The sequence below is a fragment of the Dicentrarchus labrax genome, unplaced genomic scaffold (genome assembly GCF_905237075.1).
Source record: "Dicentrarchus labrax unplaced genomic scaffold, dlabrax2021, whole genome shotgun sequence".
NCBI classification, from domain to species: domain Eukaryota; kingdom Metazoa; phylum Chordata; class Actinopteri; family Moronidae; genus Dicentrarchus; species Dicentrarchus labrax.
This window is the reverse complement of record NW_026136712.1, coordinates 15,649,360-15,669,239: the sequence shown is the minus strand read 5'-3', so window position 1 is coordinate 15,669,239 and position 19,880 is coordinate 15,649,360. Positions and strand designations below refer to the sequence as shown.

Here is a 19,880-nt window from a genome sequence, read left to right as displayed (position 1 = left end):
TAGTTGACTGCACAACAGCAAACATTTATTGATAATGTCAAAGTTATTGACAGATCACTCTTTACAGACAATTTCTTGACATAGTATGAAATAACTTTCTCATTTTCCCCAACAAGGAACTGTACAGTATTGATGGAGCATCTAAGCTTTACAATCCACCTACTTTAGAGTATCCTTCAAAGAAAATAGTTTTAAGTTCTCGATGTCAGTCATAGCAGACCTTCTGAAGGCACTGAAACATTCAAAGAAAATACCAACCAAAACATCTCATATTTCTATATTTCATATCTCATATTTAAACACATGGATCTGTTGTGTTATTGACATGATTCATCACCATATTTCAATAAGCAGAAGAAGACAAATATGAATAAGAGGTCGTGGTACAGCTTTACATATGACACAAATTGTTTTATTGCTAGACATTTTGGAAAGGTCTGATAGAAAGCATAAAAAAAAAAAACTCATTACACCAGAGCAACTTTAACCGTAAAGCAGGAGAAATGTAACTATCAGTAACATTAGTAGTGGGAACTACTTAATAGGAGTAAAAGTCTAAACTTTAAACATTTGAAACTGCAACAAAAACTCAAAACATAAAGCAAATCTACAGCAATGACCAAAATCATTCGAGGAAAAAAATATGGAGTGTTACACAGCAGTGTGCAATCTATCAGGCACCAGTCAGATGGTTTCAGTGGTCATACTCCTTATCAATGAACTTGGCCATGGTGGATAACTGAACATTTGTCGTGCCCTCATAAATGGTACCTGCACATGGAGACAAAACAAAGCATTAGAAGAAATTCCTGCTGTACAAAACAAGGTCAGTTTTTGTCAAATTCCCCTACAACGAATCTGCAGCTTTCACTATCAGGAGACAAGGGGGCTTATTATGCGGTCTACCGGGGCTCCAGCTGGAGAACTGGAGAGCCAAAATGGTGGTGATGAAAGGAAAAATGACATTTTGCCCTGGCAGCTTCCTTGGCTGTGTGTTGGTATAATGGCACTCTGAAGGGGTCAGACGGGGGAATTCCTGCAGAGTCCGATTACAGCCACTGCTATCAGTCCCTTCTCTCCGCCCCACTCTGGTCCAATCACAAACAGCTACACCTGACCTTCCTGCAGCCCTCGTGAGTTGTGTCCTTTCCACAATTGTAGCTTCAGCTGCAGTTACCTAAACAATCTAACAAACAGTTTGCAAACACAAGTCATTTGTCTTGTGGTGCATATTTGTCCAGTCATGCTCACCAATTTTACAGTCTCTGTAGTATTTCTCTATGGGGTAGTCTTTGGTGAAGCCTACCCCTCCCATCCATTCGATGCATTTAGATGTGGTTAGGGTTGCAAGCTGAGGAGGATAAAAAACAGATATTATAACAACAACCAGACAGATGCTTCTATAAGGCTGAAAATATCTTTTATAGGAGTTACCTGGGCAAAACATAGCAGCAGCATCACATCAGTAGATAACATAGATTTAACAGACTTATGAAACAGATAGAGTAATTAAGGTTCAACACAGATTAAATAAGAGAAATAATATATAATAGATTTAAGTTCCTCTTTATTCAAAAATATGTTTTTCATCTTGTTCCTACAGTTGATTGATTGAGCTTCACTGTGCAGAATGATGTATGTAGAGAGTTTAACACGAGAAGCATGTTTTCACATTCATCTTCTGAAAGTGGAAAGTTTGTCTGTGATCACTGAAAATCTGATATTATGGTGCTATGAGCACGATTTGGAACACCTGTCCATCCTCCCACCAGTGCACATACACTGAGAAAGAACTTGACAGTGAAGTAGGAGACATCTTGGATTCAGTAGAAAAATGTAAGACATTTGCATATTTATAGGTCCTGGAATTTCAAATGAGGTATTAAGGAATACATACCCTTTTAAGGATTTTATACTTCATATAAATCAGACACACATTATTGTTCCAAGCAGATTATTTGTATATGTTTGGTCTGTTAATAGAAGGATCTTTAAGTATTATTAGAAGGAAATAAATCCTTCAAAATATATACAATGGCTTTATAAAAACATCAATCAGATAACAATAATGATCAAATATATCCTGGAAAAACACACAGAGAGTCCAAACCTTCTTAGCAAAACCTTGTATTGAACTGTAGTCATCGAGTGAGGAAGCTCACCTCTGCACAGAAGTATTTAGCCATGCAGGCCTCCTTAATAAAAGGTCTCCCGGCTTCCTTCAGGCGAGCGGCGTTGTATGTCAGCAGCCGAGCAGCCTCAATCTGTGTTGCTACGTGCGCTATTTGGTGCTGCATACCCTGGAATACAAAGCATAACCATAACAACATCATTGAACACACCGGCCTCCACAATAATGTCAATAATCACAGACATGTCATCTAAAGGGAATGGATTTCGGATCTTCACCTGGAAGTCAAAGATACGTTTCCCAAACTGCACCCTCTGTCTGGTGTAAGGAATAGTGTTGTCAAAGCAACCCTGCGCCAGCCCAAGCATCTGAAACACACACAAAGTTAGCCCATGCAACATGTCCATTTTCACATGTTCTAATATTGAATAAAGTACGTTGAGCTTGTTTTAAAGAATTTAAATTAAAGTCTACCTGAGCAGCAATTCCAATCCTGCCCTCGTTCAACATTCCGATGGCATACTTGTACCCATGACCGATCTGTCCCAAAATGTTCTTCTCTGGTACCTACGACGGAGAGCAGAAAGTTAGTAAAAGCCACTGTATGCGGCTGTTTCACATTGGTCGGGTACAGTACGAGGTGTTTGGTGGCACCTTGACATTGTCAAAGTTGAGCGGGCAGGTGGAAGATGCACGCAGACCGAGCTTGTTCTCCTTCTTGCAAATCTCCAGCCCCTCCGTGTCCTGGTCCACGATGAAGCAGGTGATGCCTCTGTAGCCCTGTCAATCAAAAGTCAGATTGTGTTTACATTACAGAGGCACACATTTCCTCAAAAGGATGTTAGATGATACGGTTAGGTGTTTTTACATTAAAATCACAGTTACAATAAATAACAGGCAACAAGAATAGAAAGATGAGTAGTTACTCACAGCCGATGGGTCCACATTGGCCATCACCAAGAAAACACCTGCATGCTCCGCGTTGCTGATCCACATCTTGGATCCGTTGATTATGTAATAGTCTTTATGTTTTTCAGCACGCGTCTTCAGAGCAAAAGCATCGCTCCCTGCTTCTGCTTCAGACAGGCAGAAGCTTCCAATCTGTGTGACATGATACAGGCATATAGTAAATACTGTGCACAATATTCACAGCCAGTCAGTATAAAAACTGTGAATCTTATGTAGTTGGTCGTTTAACAACATCTTTCTGTTATAGCTGTCTTCGTCTTTCACTTACAATGAGGAACACACCGTTTGATCTGTGCGTAGTCTTTTATCACACTGGGAGACAGAATGTCAAATGTCAAATGGCTCACCATGTCGGTTGACAGTCGGCTGAGGTACTGCTCTTTCTGAGCTGGCGTACCCAGTTTAACAAACAGCGTGTTGATCAGTGTGTTCTGGATGTCACAGAGCACGGCCACAGAGGGGTCCACCTTCGCCAGCTCCTCGATGACCAGAATGGAGGAGAAGAACGTGGAGCCAGTGCCGCCGTACTCTGGGTCAATCTCTATGCCCATGAGCTGTAAAGAAATTCAATATCAGAGTCACTGGATAGAAAATAAAGCCTGCCGTTGATTTTATTGAAATAACACGTCTGTTAATTCGCAATAAAATGAATTACATACACCCTGTTCGAAGAGAGATTTGATCACATCCTCATCCATGGCAGAATTCTCATCCATCTTCGACACAAACGGAGCAATGCGCTCCTGTGCATATTTTTTCACTGTCAAACAACAAGCAGCAGATGTTTAGTGCTTTAAGGAATTTCTGCATCCAGCTGTCAGCAGCAGCAGGACACATCTTACCAGCTCACCTGCTTCCCTCATCATGTTCTCCTCCTCTGAATATGTCTGGAGGGGAGGAAAGGATCCCACCACAGCTGCCTGGTCTGAAGCCATGTCTGGGACAGGTCTGTTGGACATGCTCCTCCATCCAGCCTGGCATGAACCCCATGGTCGAGAGATCTGTCTGCAAGACTGAAAGCAGGAGGACAGACAACCGTGGGAATCTGCGTGTTTGGGTACATACACAGTTTGAAAAAGAGTGCTCGACATTCATATGGCTATAATTCACCATTAATGATAAGTTAATGAATTAAACGTGTCTTTTATTGACCAGCTACAGTGTGTTAACTTACTGCCGAGTTTGTGCTGTCAAGCTAGCGCTAGCCGTCTGTTCGCTGGTAATGTCACTACAGCAAGAACCAGCCAGGTTACGTAATTCAAGGATATATGATTTATACAGAGTAACATGTATGTAAATCAGTGCAGACACCCAGCATATGTAAATAACTGTGACTATAATATTCGGACTCACCTTTGAGAGAATCCTAACCAACGGGGCAGCCATGACTTGTTACAAAATGTTTACATGTGATGCCGCCTTCAAGTACCTCTTGTCAGAGTCAGACAGGCGAGTTTTTTTGTTGTATATAGTAGTAGTAGACAGTATATGTAAGTTATTAGCGTTAATGATACAACAATTGTGTAAAGACAAAGCAAATTCAAGCTGCCCGACATGACGCTCTTTATCAGTAGGTTTAAACAAAAAGAAACTTAAAAGCGCACTGATGTGTGTGGGGGAAAAAAAAGGTATTTTATTGTGAACGGCATTTTTGTATATACTTACAGATTAAGCCATATTTTGATTACACGAAAAGGAAGAACTATTGCTTTTTGGATAAGATAGAGAAAATCCCACCACTCATTACTTAATACCACTTATTTTGTGAAATGAAGAGCTCTTTTTCCCGACCGTCACCGAAGGCAACAGTTGCGTTTGTGGGGGACACAGAACACAGACGTATCAGGAAAAAACGAAAACGTTCACCTGGTAACAATTCTAGCCGAATAATTTATCCCCAGAGCCCAGTTTTCACACTTCTCTCTGCTTAACGATAATGTGATGAACTGCGTTGAGGACGGTGTTTGGTAGTCGGTGTTAATAATAACAATTGTTGTTAGGCTCGAGCTAGCTAGGCAACGTTAGCATTGCTGATTGTAGCTATGAGCTAAGCTTCAAGATGTTTTATATGCATTTACGTTTGCTACTGTAGGCAGTCAGATGTGAAAACAGAGTTGTCACACTGACCTATCTTCTCTGGATCTTTTCAGGTTGAGTACAAAGAGGAAAATGGAAGAGATAAAGACCGAACCTGTGGATTTTGTGAGGGAATTTCAAGAATACCTGACACAGCAAACCCAGCATGTCAACATGATCTCGGGCTCTGTTTGTGGAGAAAAGGAGTCAGGGGAGCCGTTTCAAGCCGGTGGGAAAGGGAGTACAATACATCATACAGTAGTACATCTTTTATAACAGAATAACATCTTAAAAGTCGTTGTGCGTTTGGTTTTAGTTGCCCCCAGGAGTGAGCAGAATGGTCTGGACCCTCCGTCTGTGGAGGTGAGCCTGTCAGTGGAGGATGGCTCAGATGTACAGATGGAAGGCCTGGAGAGGACCTGCGATGGAAAGTACAAGTGCAGCTACTGCAGCTATGCCAACAAGGGCATGGCTCGTTTAATAGAGCACATCCGCATCCACACAGGTCAGTATTTCCACACATTCATTCACTAATGCAACACCAAGTATGGAAAACACTGGAGGTAATCCAAACACATAACAGTACCTGTTGTATGGTATATATTATATACAAGGAAGGGGTTTAAGCTGATCCCCAGCAAAAAGGAAACATTTATAAACTACACCATTTCAACTATTATGTTATAACTGTATCATATATATCATATCATTTTATCAAATGCAAAATCCTGCCCAAATCTGAGACTGCTTTAAGAGAATACAAGACAATATTTGGGAAATACCTTTTATAGGTTACACATAGTTTCAAAAGCATTCTAGTTGGTCAAAGACTGAACGCTGATGTGCGGTTAATGAATTCCCAAAAACCCAGCTATCCTGCTTTTAATGTTTCATCTCAAATTTAACTTGTATGTTAGTATTATCATGTCATACAATGTGTCCTAGGATATTATATTGTTAATCATAGCAAGCAGGTGTCTAATTAAAAATACAAAGTAATTAGTAGGTCACATTATGTCAGAATGACTTGAAACTCTTGAGAATGTCCGCTGACTATTAGATTTACTAATAACCTACATTAACTAGATAATTAAGGATAAAATATTGGAAGATCTTCTTGCTATACCTTTTTTGTCTATATCATCTCATTGCATTTTTTATAACCCCTTGTGCATTACACATACTACATTGTACTTACAGCCTCACCACTTTTTATAAATGCAAGTATTTCCTCTCCTGATTGTCACCCAGGAGAAAAGCCCCACCGCTGTCAGCTGTGCCCGTTTGCTTCAGCGTACGAGCGCCACTTGGAAGCCCACATGCGCTCGCACACGGGAGAGAAGCCGTACAAGTGTGACCTCTGCGCCTTCTGCTGTAGCGACCGCAGCAACCTGTCGCACCACCGCCGCCGCCGCCACAAACTTCTGCCAACGAGAGTCGCCCGCTCTCCTTTCACCAACAAGAGGATGTTGAGCTCCCTGCAGAAGAGGACAGGTTCACTGGGTTACAGCAGGCGTCTGCTCATCAACTTCAACCCTCCGTCTGTGGGATTGCCAAAGTCAGATTATCTGAATGACTTGTCACACAAGATCCACAACCATTTGAACAGCAGTGAGTATAAGAACCTTCCCAAGGTTGATGAGAACGACAGTCGCAACAGAGGTGCTAATGGTTTGACTTTTAATAATCCGCTGGATCAGCTGTCTACACTTGCTGGCCAGTTGGCCGAGCTTCACCCGGAGTCTCAGACTCCTGCAACCATGGACAGGGAGTCCTTAACAGACGAGAAGCCCATCCTCATAAGACAGGTCTCTAGTGAACACGTTGCGATGTGTTCAAACGGAGTGCAGACTTCACCGGCTAAAAGAGAATCTCCCATCTCAGGTCCTGGGAGTTGCAGTCCTGTTCCCGGCCTCGGCTTTGAGAACAGCGTGAACGCTCTCGCTGCAAGTGTTAGCAACAGCCAGCCGAGCACACCCGCCCCTGCCCTGAACACACCGGACCAACAGCTCTTGCATAAATGCGAGCATTGTGATATTGACTTTCTGGATAATATCCTCTACACCATCCATATGGGCTGCCATGGCTACGAACATCCATTCCAGTGCAACATCTGTGGTCACATGTGCGTGGACAGATATGACTTTGCATGCCATTTTGCCCGTGGACAACATAAAAAGTGATTCCTTACAACATAGATGCATATGGAGTCTTGGTGTTTTCAGTATAATGCTTGTACAGTATATAACATGGGGACACTGATTTACATTTTATATTTTTTCATATACAGTTTACTATTCTTTTTTTATTTTGTACTCACTAACTGCACTATATTGTTGCCTTACTGCAGTCCTACATGGCTCCCTGATGTGAGTTTTCCATATTCGTTTTAGATTGATAAATACCAAGGGTGGACAAAACAACGTCTTGCAATACAAGAGCTCTGCAGTGTCTTTTCAGATCATCCTGCAGTCAGTATGAGTTAGGACAGGAGTTCCCAAACTTTTTCATGTCAAGGACCAATACAGTAGATGCACATTAAACCACGGACCCTCAATTCGGCATGCTTTTGTCCCTTCTGATTGTCTTTATTTTTAAGTTTGAAGATAATTAAATATTGGCATTAGTTTGGCATATTATGGAGATTTTTGGGATTGGCCCATGTCTCATTGCTTTGCAGTGAGTCAGCAGTCTTTCACTCAGCTCCTATAGTAAACCACCATTACCAGAGCACCAGTATTCAAACATGAGCTTCACCAGTTCAGTATTAATTGTGGGGCTGCTAAACTGTACTTTTGTCCACCATCTGTATATCGCTTGTTAGTCTACACCAAAGTTTCTATCTCAGTTAAATCAGCTGGACACGTTTTGCTGTGAGAAACTGAAGTGGGATGTTCAGAAACTGACAGCCAGACTCATTATAATCCTCCTCACTTTTCTGATATTCATACCTCACTCCACAGACTCCAGGTATCAACCAAATCAGTCAGTAATATTTTAGATAGGTTTCAATATTATTTTTCCATCTTTTTTGTTACTGATTTATACTAATGAAAAAATTTTCTACAATATTTATAAACTGTCTTGAGTAGTTTTGTGGTATTGTACATACCATTTTTTTGTTGTTGCACAAAATCTATTTTTCTTTAGCTTCTTATTTGTATGGTAGGATGTTGAGACACTGTAAAATTCCCTGTGACTCTTAAGATGTAATTTTTCTTTGAATTAGTTTGGTTAACTTATTTGTATGTGATTATCTAATTATGGAGAAAAAGTAAGCAAGCAGAGACCATGTAGATGACCACTAGTGTCTATCACTGTCCCTTGAATTTAAATACATTTTGGGGATTTTGGCTTTTAAAAATAATATTTGTGAAGGTTTATAATTACAGGATTAAAATGATAAGATAGGTATGCATTATCTGTGTTTTGCTTAGTGTCACAACGGTCCACAAACTGAAGAGGACACAATTAAATTTGCCTTTGAAAATTCATAAAAGATCATTTATTTTCATTGATGATTCTCAACAGGATGCCTTTTCTTTCATGATCAAAAACGTCCACCGCTCTTGTCACCACAAGTTCTACATCAATGTCCTCCTCTTGAGTGAAAGACGCTCCCTGAAGCATCTGTCTCCGCAGGCTGAGAAGAAATGCTGCTTTGGATTCGTTCAGCTCAGTGGCCAAAGACCTCATGTGCTCAGGGGGTACTTGATTTTCTAAAGTTAGGGTGACAAAATGATCATTGAGTCGGGCTGGAAAATACAAAGTAAGTAAAATGTCAAATGTGTCACATTAACGAAGCCTTCGACTGACCTCTGGCCGTCTTCATGGCTTCAGAGATAAGGCGTCGACAGGCCTGGTCGGCCTGGTGAACCACACTCGTGGCACATTTCAGGCGGTCAGCCTCCTGCAACAGTATCAGACCACAACACGGATAAATTCTCCACTCACTGCATGTTTAAAATCCACTATTAATAGATTTGATGGGTGCTACGCCAACACACCGTTTGTTCAGTGTTGTCCACATGTGGGCTCAGTGGGTTGCTCAGTGCAGAGGAGATCAACTCCATCACCCTCTGGCTGAGGAGAAGCCATACAGGAAGAGAAACAGACGGGAGGCAACAAATGAATACCTGTCGTGTGAACTTCAGTAATAAGTGTTGATTACTAGTTTATTCTGCTGTCTTACATGTCACATTTGGACAGAATGTCTGTAGTGTTGAGTGAAATGCTGTTTTTCTCCCATGAGTTCTTCTGTGGATTTGGAGGCTCCAAACGCTTCACCATCTCCAGTATCACCTCAGTTGGAATAGGTTCAGACCTGCTCTGGTTTCTGCTGATGCAGGACTCCAAACTACACTCCAGATACACCTGGCAGAAACCCAGCGAATCTAAAGAAAAAATTATTAAATTCAAGGAACACCATTTAAAAAGCATACTAGTGGTTTACTAAAACAAGTATATCGCTTGTTAGTCTACACCAAAGTTTCTATCTCAGTTAAATCAGCTGGACGCTTAATTAACTTGCAGAATCTTATCTTAAAACTTGCTTGTATTTAGTAATTCATCATTGTTAACATTTGTGTTCTTTGTGTTGCAAAACTATGGTTTTAAAATATTAACTGGTGCATTCAGGTGCTTGCAGTAGGCTCCAATCTTCCCAGATTTAATAGTTTGATTCTTTTGAGGTATGAGATCAATATAAAATATATAACATTTGTACTTAATGGGTTAAAATGTGCAAATCTACCAGTATGGAACATTAGTATATGAACAGTCAAGTTAGTGGACTATGCTGTAGACAGAGAACCCAGTGCTCACACTTTCTTGCAAGTTGGTACACTTCATATCTCATGCTTGGATAGTAGAAGTTGTCATCCAGTAGAAAGAGAAGTGGTTCCCGCTCAGCCTGAGAGCGGTCCAAGGCTTCAGGCTGCAGCAGAGCTCGAATGCACTGTTCCCATGCAGCCCTGTCGATCTGACAGCTGCTCGGCAGCTCCGTTAAAACTTGAGGTTTCTCCAAGAACTGCTCAATGCCGCCCAAAACTGCTTGTCTGTGGAACTTCCATTCAGTGTGCTAGACAGGGGAAAAAAGTTATCCAATTAATAAAACATATTTTAAGTTCCTAAAATCCAAGCTCACATATTCAGATTGCTTGTTTTGTCTGACCAATAGCCCAAACCCCAAAGATATCCCATTAAATATCATAGAAAACTAAGAAAATAATAAATAATCATATGAGAAGCTGGAACCAGTGATGTTTTAGGGAGGAATTTTTAAATTTAACCTTTTAACATTTTTTAACTTACATAATTAATCTATAAACATAATTAATTGTTTTCAGCTCTATACATACTGTACTTTTCCCTCTCCTAAAATTATCCTAACATATTGAACTTAAAAAAAAGTATTGTTCATATATATATTCTTCATAATACAACTCCCAATGTTATTAACGTTGTACTGGTAGTTTCCAATTTAATGTAACTAACATTGTGCACTTTTACTTTGTCCTAGTCCATGATTTTTGGATATAGTGTCATCAGATGACACTTTTTGGGGCTGTCACCAGATAGAGACCATACGACCAATTTAAATCCTGAACTCCCAGTAAAAATCAGCCAGTTTAACAACTGTCTTTACCATTTCTTGCTGTTTGACACCGTCCTCCACCACTCTGGTCTGAAAAGCATCCTCGGGGATCAGGTCATCATACGGCACCACACCGGCTCTCCATCCGTGCTGCGCAGCGGTGCTCAAGACCTTGCGGGCCAGCGTGGACTTCCCAGCAGCAGGTAACCCGCAGAGGACACACAGACAGGCCGGGGCCCGACGGACAGCTCCGGCTTCCTCGGCTGCCATGCGCTACCAGAGAGCCGCTTTATAACTCAGCTTTTTACATGGTGTTGGAGCCACGGATGGTTGCAGGTTGCAGGTGACGACTTCACTTCCGCATCATGCCGCGTAGAAATCAAACATGTGACTTCCGGCTACAATCCTATCAAAATAAAAGCCATAAGAAGCAATGCAGCAGGGTAGACGCGCAGAAGAGGTGGCAAAATGTCTGCCACCTCTTCTCTGGTCAAAAGAGGCCATTTGTTGCTCAGGTCTCTAATGTACTAGACTGAGGCACTGGGAGCTAAATAAATTAGCAGAGTATTGTAGTCCAGAGACAGTTTTACATGTTTCATTCTCAACCTGGGGGCCAGAACCCATCAAGACCTCCAAAGAAAAAAAACTGATGGGTTAACTAATCTGAATGGGGTCACAGGCCAAAAGGGTTTGGAACCACTGATTGAAGGACCATCATATCTTGGGGTTTGTGAACTTTCTCTGTGACCAAGAGCATAAATGGTGGTTAAAGTCCTTTATTCTTTGTACTAGGAGAGCAGTCACACACCAAGCACCCATAATAGACCTCTTTCACAGCAGCCATTTTGACATGAAATAGTAGGCTGAACACCTGCCACCAATGATACTAATTAAGGTTCCATTCCATTTAGTGTAGCAGAGACTTTCCAGTGAGCCAACATGCACAATAGCAGCATCCTAACTCTCTTTAACCTGAATGGAACAGGCAGAGAAGTAAGGAAAAAGGAGAATTTCACATCAGGGGCATTTCCTTAATTCTTGTATGTCTATTTCCAACTACATAGGCCCAATTTGTACCTCATGTAAAACAATTGTATGAGTGACACGAACTAGAGTGAGCACTGACAGTACAGACGTGTTGCTACAGTACAAAGAAACTCACACTGTTATCAAAAAAGTCCATTGCCTGATACATATTTTTATTACAATTCATGAAATCAAAATTTACAAAATATTTTAAATACTTTCATAATTATACAGGATAGCATAAAATACAAAATATTTGGTGATTTTTAAAAAATATTTTATGTGCACATATTTTCAATGAGTGAACTTAAAAAAACACACACATTCAAAAAATATTTACACCGGCCTCGTCCACCACCACGTTACCACAATCGACTATAAAAATGTGCTGGCAGCAAGTAACAGTGAGTCTATTATTATCACAGTGTTTATACATTGTCTCTTCATACTGCGTTGACCTGACGTTAACTCCATACATTCACAATAAAGTTAGAAAATATTTAGCAAACAAAAAGAGAATCAGTTTGGTGGCTGATTGGTTGGGATTGGTCTGGGCACTCCGGGGCCCTGCCTAGGAGCCGGTGGTTGTGCAGGGACAGCGCTTGTTTCTGCATTCCAATAATCAAGTTCTCCATACCTGAAACTGACAGATGTAAATTCAGTTAAACTAGTTATACAGGTTTGCTTGTGCATTGTGTGTGGGCAATATGTATTGAGAGAAATAAAAAAATAAAAAAGTTAAATCAGTTCATACCCAGAAATGGGAACTGAGGTACCTGGTGGATGTCCAGGCTGGAATTAGAAGAAATAATAAGTTATAATTATGTATAAACAGGTAATGAAAAACTAATTTTCCTACTGCAAAGTCAACAACACTGCATTCCCCGCCATGATAATTGTTAAGAAAAACTAAAATACTTACCCTCTCTGGGGGTGTCTGTGCTGGAGGCTGGGTTGTGGCTCTTGTCTGAACATTGCTATTTGACTGGCCATTTGCATTTTGAGCATTACGTGACCTGTGAAAGAAAGAAATAACTTCTGAAAAGCAATAATCTTTTAGTCAAACTATAAAACACTGCAACCTTGAAAAAATCCATTAATATATTCCTAATGTGCGTTTACTTGAGGCGGCTGGCAAAGCTTCCTTTTAGGCACGGGTCCAGGGAATCTCTCCTGAAGATGTAGAGCAGCACCAGAATGAGAAGGACCAGAACAGGAACCACCAACAGGAAGAAGATCAACAGGCCATTCCTGAGGGAGTAGTCTGAGGTAGAAAACATTACATTACTGCATTAGTTACAACAAACAGTCAACATTTATTCCTACCAGATTACCTGCAATCACATCAGTGATTTACTGATTTTGCAGTAATTTTAGTTTTAGTTTTTTTTAATGAAAGTACAGACTGACATGATACATTTTCATTTCATTATTATAATAATCTAAGACTGACACCCATTCATCTAAATGCTGCAGCAACAGATATACTAAGGAGCCACTTCTACCACAGCCATGCCAGCAGAGGACAGAATGATTAATATATGAGTAATATGAAGCCCTGATATAGGACTGCAATAGGTTTTAGATTACTGTGTATCTAGAGAATTGCTGATTTCCATATGGTGCCCCCAATTAGAGCTTATGAGTGTGGTAGTAAGTGAACTGTGTATAGTAGAGTGCCTCTGACTTTCTGTAGACTTTATCTTGAAAAAAAAATGTATTAACCCACCTATCTGAGCAGGACCACTGTCTATGCTGCCACCTCGCCCTGACCTGTCACAGCGAGGTGGAGCCCACCCATCTTTGCAGTGGCAGTTCCCTTGGTCATTACATACCTGAAGAAAACATTATAACAACAAAGTTAGACTTGGCCTCATTGGCTGGTAACTGAGTAAAGAAAGTCAAGAAACTGCCATCTTACTCCTCGGCCATTGCAGGTGGTGCGGGCATCACAGTCCAAGTCAGGCAGCAGAACAGAGGCATTCACACACTGAAAGTCCAGGCAGGTCTGAGAGAGAAGACTTATAACTTAATAACACAATTAAAATGAGTCAGTGACTCAACAGGTGTACTTTAACAATGACAGTACTGTCCAGTTTCCTGACTTCAAAGCCTGCTTACCTTTCCTTTATCACAAGGGCTGCCAGGGTTAACATAGGCAGGATCTCGCACATCTGGGCCGAGGTTGAAGTCTGCATTAACACAAGTTGACCCTTGAACTATTTGGATACTAACTTGGGCACCAGGAGGGATTGTGGTGAGGTCCACGTTAGTGCACTGCACCTTTCCACACTTGGAATTTCTGTAGTGAAGGTTCAAGAGAATACACTCAGTTCCTGCAGTTGTTAACAAGTTTAATGTTGTTAGAAAAAAACATGCATCTACCATTTAACTGAAAAGAAAGTTGCATCACATATGTTCTTTAAAATGACCATTGTTGAGTATATTCAATTGCAAGGCACTCTGTGATAAAACAAACTTCCTCAACCTAGTTTGATATTTGATCAGATCATCATAGGAACATAAGTATACCTTGAATATCTACCACAAACAATTTCAATAAGTGGGCTCTGTGATGACTTTCAATCCTGAGACCTTCAATTTAACATGACTGCTGCTGCTATTTTTCTCAGAATTACCATACACACTTTATATACTGTATTTCAGTGATTAAAAAAACAAGTACTTACGCTACACTACATTTGATAAATCCGTTGTTGCTGGTTTGTCCACAGTTTCCAAATAAGTTTCCCCTTGTATTTGCATTCTCAAAACAAATATCATCTGCCTTTGTTGCTGGATCTGCCCAAGGGAGACATTAGATCCAAGATCAAATATTAATGACAAGAAAAGTGAAGTCATATCTCTCCAGGTACCTCCTGGCAGACTTTAGGCTGATGTATTATTGACTGGATTATTCATTGTTATGGTGTTACACAAACAAATAAGTTAGCTGCAGAACTCTTTGTATCAAGCATTAGTAAATGTACCTGGTGCAAAGAGATGTTTGCACTGGTAATCATACGTCTGGCATCGGCCCTCATAGCAGTATGCATCCTGACAGGGCAGGCCGTTCATGAGATAGAAGTCATCGGGACAGAGTGCATTCTTGCCATCACAGTATTCAGGAAGATCACAGGTGTTGACAGACTTTCTGCATGGTGTTCCAGAAACTCTGATCTAAAACAAGAAACAAATCACATACAGAAATAGAGAAAAAGCCTACTGTTTGTTTTCCCCATGTACAAGGTATTGCCTCATTTCAGTTCAGTCATAAGCTCCATAACTCTTGCCAACATAATGCTGACCTGACAGTTGTCGCAGCAGTCCCCCTCAGCACAGACAGACCCGGGTGTAAATTTGCAGGTGGCAGCATCACAGCATTTATTGTTGCAAATCTGTATGAAATGAAAACAGAGAAAAACTTACCACCACAGAACAGTATGTGTGTGCACTCTAGCCTGTAAAGCTAAAAGCAAAATGTGTCTGTTCACATTTGTGCATTTGTGTTACACAAAAAAGTTCTTCTTGATTTACAAAGAAGTCCTGATTTTAACTCTTAACATCATCCATTTGCAAATGTCTGTTTTCATATTCAAAATACTGGTTTGCATCATATCACAAAATTTTTAGCTTCATGGACTGCACATTTCTAAACTGAAATTAAATTACAAAGACATTCTCTATAACCCAACCCCTTACTCTACCTCCGGTTTGCCACAGTCACACTGTTCTCCTTTGTCCAGCCGGCCATTTCCACATTCAGCAGTGTCAACCACATCTGATGGGGAGGGCTGGTTTTTCAGACACAAGCCTCCTCCACGGAGGATCAGCATCTCAAAGTCACCTCCACTGCAGGTGCTAAATTTGGTGGAACCACTGCAGGGTAACGGGACAGACCATTAATGGACAGATCCTTTTGGACAGACCTCACATTAGTGAACAATCTCTGACTACAGAACACATTTTTTTTACATTTTGTGTTGTCAGATTACATAAAAATACACAATATTATTAAAATCATTGATTGTTGAGAGAGAATTTAACAATCTCACAGCCTGAGGGGATTTCGCAGAAGAAAAATAACCTATTTTAGACACTATGTCTGTTGTAAAAGGCACATAATATACTATGTACTGAATATATTTACCATAGGATTTTAACTACAGCTTTTTTAATTTCATATCAAAAGGGGTAAGAATATTTTGTGGAAGTTGTGTTACCTTGCACTGGCTGCCATGATGCAGCTGCCTCCATCACACTTGCAGCGTGTATTGTCATGATTCATGCCCAGGTTGTGGCCCATCTCATGGGCCACCACAGTGGAAATATAAGACAGCTTTTGGTTCTCGCTGAACTGTGAAAACACACACAATACATTCAGTACTAACATTCTCCATAGTTTACATACCTAAATAGAAAAATAAATAAAAACTGAAAACAGCCTTGGTTATACATGAACAACAGTGTGTTTAAGTCAAAGTGAATGAAAGCATTTCACTTTATTACTTACTCATTTATCTACTATTTGAATCAAGATATTGAGGAAGAGATCTGGCTTGAAAGGATATTTCAAAAATGTAAGTTGAGTTACATGGAGAAAACAAGTTTTATTTTCAGCAGGGCAGCAAATGTTCAATTATATTTTCCGATTAGATTTTGTAAACTGGTATAGTTTTTTAGCTGATCAGGAAGTAAACATTTGTGTCACTTTTAACATAAATTCTCAACCTACCATATTGCACCTATACCATTTCTTTAAAATAAATCCTTCTAATGTGACTTTAAAGGATATTAAAACACTTCCACTCACATCACAAAGAATGTAAGGAATCCAAATTTGCCTTGTCATGGTGATGATAAAACTGTGTTCAAGTCTAACCTGTCTGACTACTGTGTTATTCAGAGCATGTAACAATGAGCTGCACCTATACAATGTTCCATGAATAATGCAGACAGTATTAGTTACTGCACAAAAGCTCATGCTGCCAAACCACTATGGTGTCAGCTCGTGTTAGAAGTTAAAAGGGAGTTGAACTAACCACGTTGATTCCTCCAGAGGTTGTTACGGAGCAGACGGTGCCCACGAAGGCCATACCTAACACACCTCCTTCGTATGCCTTGGACCGACCACTGAGAAACAAGTTCACCAAGAGATAAGTCACAAATTTGACTCTATATGTCAGAAAAATTCTGACTCTGTGGCTTGTATCAAGCAATCTAATCTGATGCATCAAATAGTTTTACACATTACTTACACAATGAGTTGACCGACGTCATGCCTGATCTTTGGTAACAGAGAAGTACTCCTCCACTTAACAAACCTCCCCAACACATCTCCTGCAAAGCCGTCCACGTCAAAGGGATTACTATCCTTAAAAATCTCCAGGCCCACCAGCACTACGCGGATATTCAGCTGCTTGTAATACTGGAATAAAACAGAAAATGAAAGCAGATTATAAAGTATAGCAAAGCACTAGCACAAAATAAAACATGAGAAATAAGCATCATTTCTGTTACAAACATCTTAAAATCTCACCCCATCCAGTAGATTAGCCATTTCCACCATTTCATCTCGTACCGCCGTCTCATTTCTATTTTCAATATTGTACTGTAAAAACAATGAACACAGTCAATTTCCTAACAGTTATCACAGACTGGTTAATACTTATGGCAAAGCAAAGGAAAAGACTCATCAACCATTTCAAGGTTGATGAGTCATTGGGAACAGTAAAAGTGTTCATCTACTTCTATATAGTCTAAAATCCACTCTCCCTTACATATTACTGAATGCATCCACAGATAAACACACTCACCCTGAGATTATCGACAACCAGCGCCAACTCCACATAACTGGTTTGAGGCAAGTTGCGCTTCCTCTGTTGAAACAACAAACAGTAAAGAAGGAAATCAGTCATTTAAAACCTCATGTCGAAACTATAAATATAAGTTCAAGTGAACGCGGTGAGCTTCCTAACCCGCAGCAGAGAGGTCAGCGATTGGCCAGGCTCAAAGGGTTCATGGCTTTGTGCTGATGATGAAGCCTCATTGACGACCCCACAGGTGACGGGGTCGGACTGAATGTCTGTTAGGAGGTACAGGAGGTGCTCGTTTGTGGCAGACCGTGGCACAGGCTCAAGTCCATAGGTCTCATTTCCAAGGAGGATCACACCCCTGCAGAGAAATAGTGAATAGCAGTTACACCATTACAGAAATGCTTTCTGTCTGTGCCAAAGGGAGTGGCGATCCCACACCAAGGCATTACTTCACATGACGTACTTATTGAGGAAGAGAGAGACAAGAGTAGAACCTATTAAACCCAATACACTTCCTTTAATACGCGTCTTTAATAAAATATGCTTGAGGTAAAGGATTTTCATTTAAATAGATGTCTGTGGTCGAAACATGGCAGGTCAACCTGGTGGCAACCCATTGCGTCTGTAGTTAAAAATGGCTCATTCTAAGGTAACAAAAACACAAAGATTCCTATATTCAGGTGATTATACACTAATGAAAACATACTTCTGAATATTATATTCAATTTCTGCCAATAGATCCCCCCAAATGTTACACACTGGATTAATTAAAATCTTTGACAGCTCTGGATCCGTGTATCACTAAAAAGTAGGAACTATACAAAACAATAGAGATATTGATACCTGAGGCCAGAGCATGTGCTGAGCGCTACCACTGAATTTTCATATCCCTCCACTTCTCCGTGGTAATAGCAATGCACCTGGGAAAAGAGAAGTACAAATTGTTTCAATAGTTGATGTTCAAACCAGCCTAACTAACCAGAATAAGCAAGTGTCAACTTACACGTGGTTTCGGATATGATGCCTTGTGGTTACCAGAGGCGTCACTGGAATACTGAACAAAGTTTGGGTGTAGAAAATCTCTGACAAGAAGAGAAAAAAATACATATGATAATTCATCTGAAGTATTAACAAGGATTTGCAATAATGTATGTAACTGTGCATACCTGTTCTTTTGTAGATGAAGGATGTGCTTTGTGTTGTTTATATTGAGTGCATATGATATTGTGTCCTCTCCATATTTCTGAAATGGGGCAAAACCATTGACAGTATATATATAAAAAAAACAAGAAAGCCTTCTTGTTCTCACATACAAATTTCATTTAAAAATATCATTTAATCAGGGTTGTTGCCTACCTCTTTTGACTGTCGTGTTCTGTTGAGGCTCCTTGTCCATCTATGGATCACCTGAGGATTTACAATGGAGTACTTGGAGAGTTGTGACGTAAGCCCATTGTAAATATCTGGAGGACAAGTGAATACAAAGAGAAACTGTAAGTATTGAGAAGGTTAATTAATTTCTGATAAATTCAAATAAATTTAATTCAACCACATAGAAAAAAGGAAAATGATTTAAGTGGTATTTAGGCCTCTTTCTTTTTTAGAGTTATTTTACCACTGCTTCCTGTTGAGACCTGTGTAATGTTCAGTCACACACATATATATATATATATATATATATATATATATATATATACATATATATATATAAACTGTATATAGTGTACATATATAGTCTTTTTTATATTTTTATTATAACTTGCATCTATTCCATTTTCTATTCTTTCTTTCTGTGTATTTTTTTTTATCTGTGTTGTATATAGAGCTCTTGTAGCGAGTCTATCTCATCTTATCTTATTCTTTGATCCAAACAATAAACAAACCAACAAAACAAACATCATAAGCAGGCTTTTAGACAAAAAGATAAAACTCAATATGTCCAACCATCGTTGTTGGCGTGTATAAAAGAAAAATAAGCTCCTTTTCTCCTGCTCCATCGAAACTCTACCCAACATGTAACCCAAACCAACTGTGCCTCACCTGCGTTGTAAATCCCAGAAACGTAAGACAGCAAGAAAACAGCAAATAAAGTGTATTTTCTGACCATGATCGTAGTAAAAATCTAAGTCTAAATGTGAGTATCCAGATTATGTCCCCATTAAACCGACGGTATGACTCCTGTTAATGAATAGGACGTCCGTGTCTTTGCGTCCAGGTGCGTAATGATGGGCGTGGCTATGTACAGGTGAACAAGGAGGGTTAAAAA

At 40.0% G+C, this 19,880-nt stretch overlaps 4 protein-coding genes across 4 annotated transcripts; 1 reads left to right on the top strand and 3 right to left on the bottom strand.

Annotated features, from left to right (window-relative positions):
• acadsb (acyl-CoA dehydrogenase short/branched chain) lies at positions 1-4,554 on the bottom strand. Its single transcript, XM_051417945.1, has 11 exons — positions 4,454-4,554; positions 3,951-4,113; positions 3,760-3,860; positions 3,448-3,654; positions 3,062-3,232; positions 2,786-2,911; positions 2,606-2,698; positions 2,410-2,499; positions 2,163-2,300; positions 1,252-1,351; positions 1-771 (listed from the first exon to the last, which is right to left on the bottom strand). Exons 1-11 carry the CDS (start codon positions 4,484-4,486, stop codon positions 695-697), a joined length of 1,299 nt encoding a protein of 432 aa, XP_051273905.1. The 5' UTR covers positions 4,487-4,554; the 3' UTR covers positions 1-694.
• A 319-nt stretch (positions 4,555-4,873) lies between these two features.
• Positions 4,874-8,675, top strand: LOC127373461 (zinc finger protein Pegasus). Its single transcript, XM_051417946.1, has 4 exons — positions 4,874-4,969; positions 5,251-5,405; positions 5,493-5,681; positions 6,428-8,675. Exons 2-4 carry the CDS (start codon positions 5,270-5,272, stop codon positions 7,357-7,359), a joined length of 1,257 nt encoding a protein of 418 aa, XP_051273906.1. The 5' UTR covers positions 4,874-4,969; positions 5,251-5,269; the 3' UTR covers positions 7,360-8,675.
• On the bottom strand, positions 8,653-11,146 carry LOC127373462 (L-seryl-tRNA(Sec) kinase). Its single transcript, XM_051417947.1, has 6 exons — positions 10,824-11,146; positions 10,001-10,256; positions 9,369-9,570; positions 9,184-9,259; positions 8,993-9,086; positions 8,653-8,895 (listed from the first exon to the last, which is right to left on the bottom strand). The coding sequence occupies exons 1-6, from the start codon at positions 11,040-11,042 to the stop codon at positions 8,678-8,680; spliced, it is 1,065 nt and encodes a 354-aa protein (XP_051273907.1). The 5' UTR covers positions 11,043-11,146; the 3' UTR covers positions 8,653-8,677.
• An 804-nt stretch (positions 11,147-11,950) lies between these two features.
• On the bottom strand, positions 11,951-19,841 carry zgc:174164 (uncharacterized protein LOC570656 homolog). The gene is made up of 22 exons (XM_051417802.1): positions 19,655-19,841; positions 18,971-19,077; positions 18,781-18,857; positions 18,618-18,696; positions 18,458-18,534; positions 17,777-17,972; positions 17,615-17,677; positions 17,338-17,409; positions 17,057-17,226; positions 16,841-16,931; positions 16,022-16,155; positions 15,506-15,677; positions 15,107-15,196; positions 14,789-14,978; positions 14,489-14,600; positions 13,920-14,100; positions 13,720-13,806; positions 13,528-13,633; positions 12,921-13,062; positions 12,721-12,814; positions 12,553-12,590; positions 11,951-12,441 (listed from the first exon to the last, which is right to left on the bottom strand). Exons 1-22 carry the CDS (start codon positions 19,719-19,721, stop codon positions 12,318-12,320), a joined length of 2,469 nt encoding a protein of 822 aa, XP_051273762.1. The 5' UTR covers positions 19,722-19,841; the 3' UTR covers positions 11,951-12,317.
• Positions 19,842-19,880: the final 39 nt, after the last annotated feature.